We start from the raw sequence: 4,626 nt of genomic DNA on the forward strand, positions 1-4,626 counted from the left end.
CGGCGAGCGCCGCCGCCTCAGCGCCTCCTCCGGCAAGAGCGCCGCCGCCCCAGCGCCTCATCCGGCGAGAGCGCCGCCGCCCCAACGACTCCTCCGGCGAGCGCGCCCCTGTTCCTCCCCTAGTGAGCGCTCTCTGCGCCTCCTACTGCTCGGGTACCCCGCACATTGCGGTGGTGTCGACGTTGGTGCTGTCGCCGGCGCCGGAGGAACTGCTGGAGATGTCAACGTGGGGAGTAGGTACATTAAATTTTTTATTGTTGTTTTTCTGGTCAATTATTGTTGTAAATATATTGGTGATTTATTGTAAATATATTTTTGGCATGGAAAATGTTTTTTTTAATTATTGTTGCTTTTTTGTTGTAAACACCAAAATTAGTTTTTTTGTTGTTAATTAATGTTGTAAATCAATCTATAATATGCAAAGAGATTTTGTCAGATCGGATTAATGTTGGTTTTGTTACATTTTTTGTTAAGAAAATTGATAATTATTTGTTGTAAATGACTATGTTGTAAAGGGATTTTCAGATGAGATTAATGTTGTTTTTGTTAATTTGTTTGTTGAAAAAGTTGATAATTATTTGTTGTAAATGACTTTTATAATATGTTGTAAAGAGGTTTTTTTAAGATGAGATTAATGTTGTTTTATTATTATTATTTTGTAAAAATGGTTGGTAAATATTGTTGTAAATAAATCTGTAAGATATTGTAAAGATATTTTGACATAAGATTAATGTTGTATGTGTCACCAGTTTAGCTAAGATCAGTTGTAATTATTTTGTGGTAAGATACTAAGATTTGTTGTACTGGTGTCCGGGTTTTCTACGGTTTCCAAACGTGAGACGCTTTCGTTGTTGTAGCACGTGGGGTGACGTCATGTGAAAGCGACGTTCATGTGAAAGCGACGTGGGTAACATCAAACGGCCATACGGGGGTCTATCCGACGGTGCGCGGGACGACCGATTTCTCCACCGAAATAAGTCGCCCGACGCTCAGCGCTCGCCTTTCGAAAAGTCCATCCATGTTTTTTATGTGGAGATGTTTCAACTAGTCGAAACAAAATTATGGTATTCTTTCTGAAAAAAGAACGTGGCAAGAGAGCGCTGACCGGAGACCAAGCCCCAAACGCGTCCCATTGTGCGCGGCACACGCCATACCGCCGCCGGCACCACCAACCGCCCCCTTTGCCTCCAGCTTTTCTTCCCCGTCCCTCTGGCCATCAGACCAACACGAGGCGAATGCCAATTCCACACGCCCTCCATCTTCCTCCCCGCAGCTGAGCTCCGTCCAAGAACGCGGGTCGCAACACATCATCGCCGAGAGAGAGGGAGACATATAAAGATCTCTCTCTCTCTCTCTCTGATTTATCTACCGTGATTAAGCATACAAGGCTGCTGCATTCGTTGTCTGATGATGGCCAGCACGACGTCGTCAGCGGCCGTGGCCGGAGCACTATTCTCCGCTTCTAAGCCGCGTGGTTCCGCCGCATGCCCGAGGGTCCCCGCCGGCCGGCGGCGGGCGTCCTGCGTGGTACGGTGCGACGCTGGCGTGGAGGTCCAGGCGCAGGCGGCGGCCAAGGCGGCTAGCATCGCCGCGCTCGAGCAGTTCAAGATCTCCGCCGACCGTGAGTTCCCTCGCCTCGAATTTACTCTGATGTGAGATCATGCCGGTTTGGTTTCGTTGGTAGTGCGCGAATTGAGGGATCTTTGCGGTGATTTGTGGATGTAGTGCGACTTGGTCAACGTTTTGGTGGTATAGTAGTAGTATTTGGTGAACAGGTCGAAACTTGTTGGGACGTGCTTTGCAGCTGCATTGAAAAAACTACTAGTAGCATAACGAAATTGTGATACTGGTAATCGAATCCTACACAAGTGATACCATTTTTCCTTTTTTCCTTTTGAGGGGCAAGATATCAAGTATTCATATGTATTGATCACATAACAGATAAGAATGTAGAGTAGTCGTTCCATGCTGTTGGAATCATACATTGGCCAAGTATGTAGCACAGATTTTTTTTTTGTCTATCGCTATTTAACATGTTGGAGTCTGTCACTGTTTAGCACTTCACATATGAGATAATGCGCCTGTGTCAAAGTTTCCAAGAGTTCATGATGATTTGCAATTGCCGTCAGTTTCGTTCTTTGATTAGAAACTTTTGTGCTCGACCATTTGACAATGTTTCTGTTTTCATACCAGGCTACATGAAAGAAAGGAGTAGCATCGCTGTAATAGGCCTCAGTATACACACAGCACCGGTGGAGATGCGTGAAAAACTCGCGGTTGCGGAAGAACTATGGCCCCGTGCGGTTTCAGAACTCACCAATCTTAATCACATTGAAGAGGCTGCTGTTCTTAGTACCTGCAACAGGATGGAAATTTATGTGGTGGCTTTATCCTGGAACCGGGGTATGAGAGAAGTAGTAGATTGGATGTCAATGGTAAGGATTATTTTACCAAATCAAATTCTTGCTTGATGTTTTTTTTCTGTTGTTCAAGAACACAGTTTGCGAAGAAAAGCTCTAATGTAGTACTGCTTATTTTTTGCAGAAAAGTGGAATCCCAGCTTCTGAGCTCAGGGAGCACCTCTTCATGTTGCGTGACAGTGATGCTACCCGACATCTGTTTGAGGTGTCTGCTGGGCTTGATTCTTTAGTTCTTGGAGAAGGACAAATACTCGCTCAAGTTAAGCAAGTTGTTAGAAGTGGTCAAAACAGTGGAGGCTTGGGAAAGAACATCGATAGGATGTTCAAGGATGCGATCACAGCTGGAAAGCGTGTCCGCTGTGAAACAAACATATCATCTGGTGCTGTGTCTGTCAGTTCAGCCGCGGTTGAATTGGCCCTGATGAAGCTTCCGAGGTCTGACTGCTTGTCAGCTAGGATGCTTTTGATCGGTGCTGGCAAAATGGGGAAATTGGTGATCAAACATCTGATGGCGAAAGGATGCAAGAAGGTTGTTGTGGTGAACCGCTCTGTTGAAAGGGTAGATGCCATCCGGGAAGAGATGAATGACATCGAGATTGTGTATAGGCCTCTCACAGAGATGTATGAAGCCGCAGCCGATGCTGATGTTGTGTTTACAAGCACCTCATCTGAATCCCCATTGTTCATGAAGGAACACGCACAAGTACTTCCTCCTGTTTCTGATGCAGCTGGTGGTGTTCGACTTTTTGTCGACATATCTGTCCCCAGGAATGTCAGTGCCTGTGTGTCTGATGTTGGCCATGCACGAGTATACAATGTTGATGACTTGAAAGAGGTGGTGGAAGAAAACAAGCAAGACCGACTGAGGAAAGCAATGGAGGCCCAGACAATAATTTCCGAAGAACTAAAACGGTTCGAGGCATGGAGGGACTCCCTAGAGACCGTTCCAACCATCAAGTCACTGAGGTCGTATGCCGACAGGATCAGGGCTTCAGAGCTTGACAAGTGCCTGCAGAAGATCGGAGAAGATGCCCTGACCAAGAAAATGAAAAAATCCATTGAGCAGCTCAGTACCGGCATAGTGAACAAGCTTCTTCATGGCCCATTGCAGCACCTCAGATGCGATGGCACTGACAGCCACACCCTCGGTGAAACACTCGAGAACATGCGTGCCCTCAACAGGATGTTTAGCCTCGACACCGAGAAGGCAATCATGGAGCAGAAGATCAAGTCTAAGGTGGAGAAGACCCAAAACTGAGATTACTGGTGATTTTCCGCCTGTACATCTACCTATATCCCCAATCTTTCCTGACACTCTAATTCCAATTTTGTTTAACCCATTCTTACTTGCGCTCCTTGCCGAGTTCTTCAATTCATCAATTGTAGGAGTATGGTGAATTAGCGCCATTGCAGACAGCAAATATATTTGAGATAGCATCCCTGTAAAAAAATGTTGAGATGGCAAAATTTCTGCTCCACAACAACTTTTCTTCATTATGGTGTCACAGAACCCATTTCTTAAGTTAGACTGTATACAATATTGGACAAAATATAAAGGAATATATCAGTATGCTAAATGATTCCTGGGATGCATTACTCTATACTGTAAGCTTAGCTCTTGTATTTAACAGTTGAGAGTTAATACTTGTGAATGTTGAGCCATCCATAGAGTTCAGATATCTTTTGTCAGCACTCCGCAGTGTTCTCTTACGCAGTTTTGTGCACCGATCTGCTAACAGTAGAAGCTTGTCAAGTTACAGTTAACTTAATAGTTGCAGTATTATTTTGGCAAGTGCTATCAGATGAAAAATCATGTTAAGTGTATAGCTACTACTCTCTCCATGTGAAATAGAATGGCTTGCAATGCGTGACGTGTGACTTAATCAGCCTGATGTAGAAAACGAGCCACACTCCATATGAACTCTGTTGCTTGGCTTTGCAGATCTGAACTATTTTGGCATAAATATTTTCCTGGTTCAACAGGAGCTTAAAAAATGCACCTAGCCAGCCATAAAAAAATATGCAAGCCCTAATAGTGGCATTAGCTTGAAGAAGAGAGTGCCATGATGGAGATATTGAGCCAAATTCACGGCACAACTTAGACTAGCTACTAGGTTTGTCTTAATAAAAAACTGCATTTCAAGTTTGGATACAAAACGGGTGTTATACTAGTACAATATGGACGTTGTTTCTTTCTCTGCAGTGC

General features: G+C 44.6%; 1 protein-coding gene across 1 annotated transcript; it reads left to right on the forward strand.

The window, feature by feature from the left end:
- Nucleotides 1-1,150: 1,150 nt before the first annotated feature.
- LOC127344207 (glutamyl-tRNA reductase 2) lies at nt 1,151-4,000 on the forward strand. Its single transcript, XM_051370428.2, has 3 exons — nt 1,151-1,621; nt 2,194-2,435; nt 2,545-4,000. Exons 1-3 carry the CDS (start codon nt 1,408-1,410, stop codon nt 3,676-3,678), a joined length of 1,590 nt encoding a protein of 529 aa, XP_051226388.1. The 5' UTR covers nt 1,151-1,407; the 3' UTR covers nt 3,679-4,000.
- Nucleotides 4,001-4,626: the final 626 nt, after the last annotated feature.

The sequence above is a fragment of the Lolium perenne genome, chromosome 3 (assembly GCF_019359855.2).
Source record: "Lolium perenne isolate Kyuss_39 chromosome 3, Kyuss_2.0, whole genome shotgun sequence".
Taxonomy (NCBI): Eukaryota; Viridiplantae; Streptophyta; class Magnoliopsida; order Poales; family Poaceae; genus Lolium; species Lolium perenne.

What these genes read in the sequence shown, in the direction of transcription:
- LOC127344207 (XM_051370428.2), top strand. Translation starts at nt 1,408, where the DNA reads ATGATGGCCAGCACGACGTCGTCAGCGGCCGTGGCCGGAGCACTATTC. An exon ending in GTTCAAGATCTCCGCCGACC is followed by an intron (nt 1,622 to 2,193) that starts GTGAGTTCCCTC and finishes TTTTCATACCAG; the next exon opens with GCTACATGAAAGAAAGGAGT. An exon ending in TAGTAGATTGGATGTCAATG is followed by an intron (nt 2,436 to 2,544) that starts GTAAGGATTATT and finishes TATTTTTTGCAG; the next exon opens with AAAAGTGGAATCCCAGCTTC.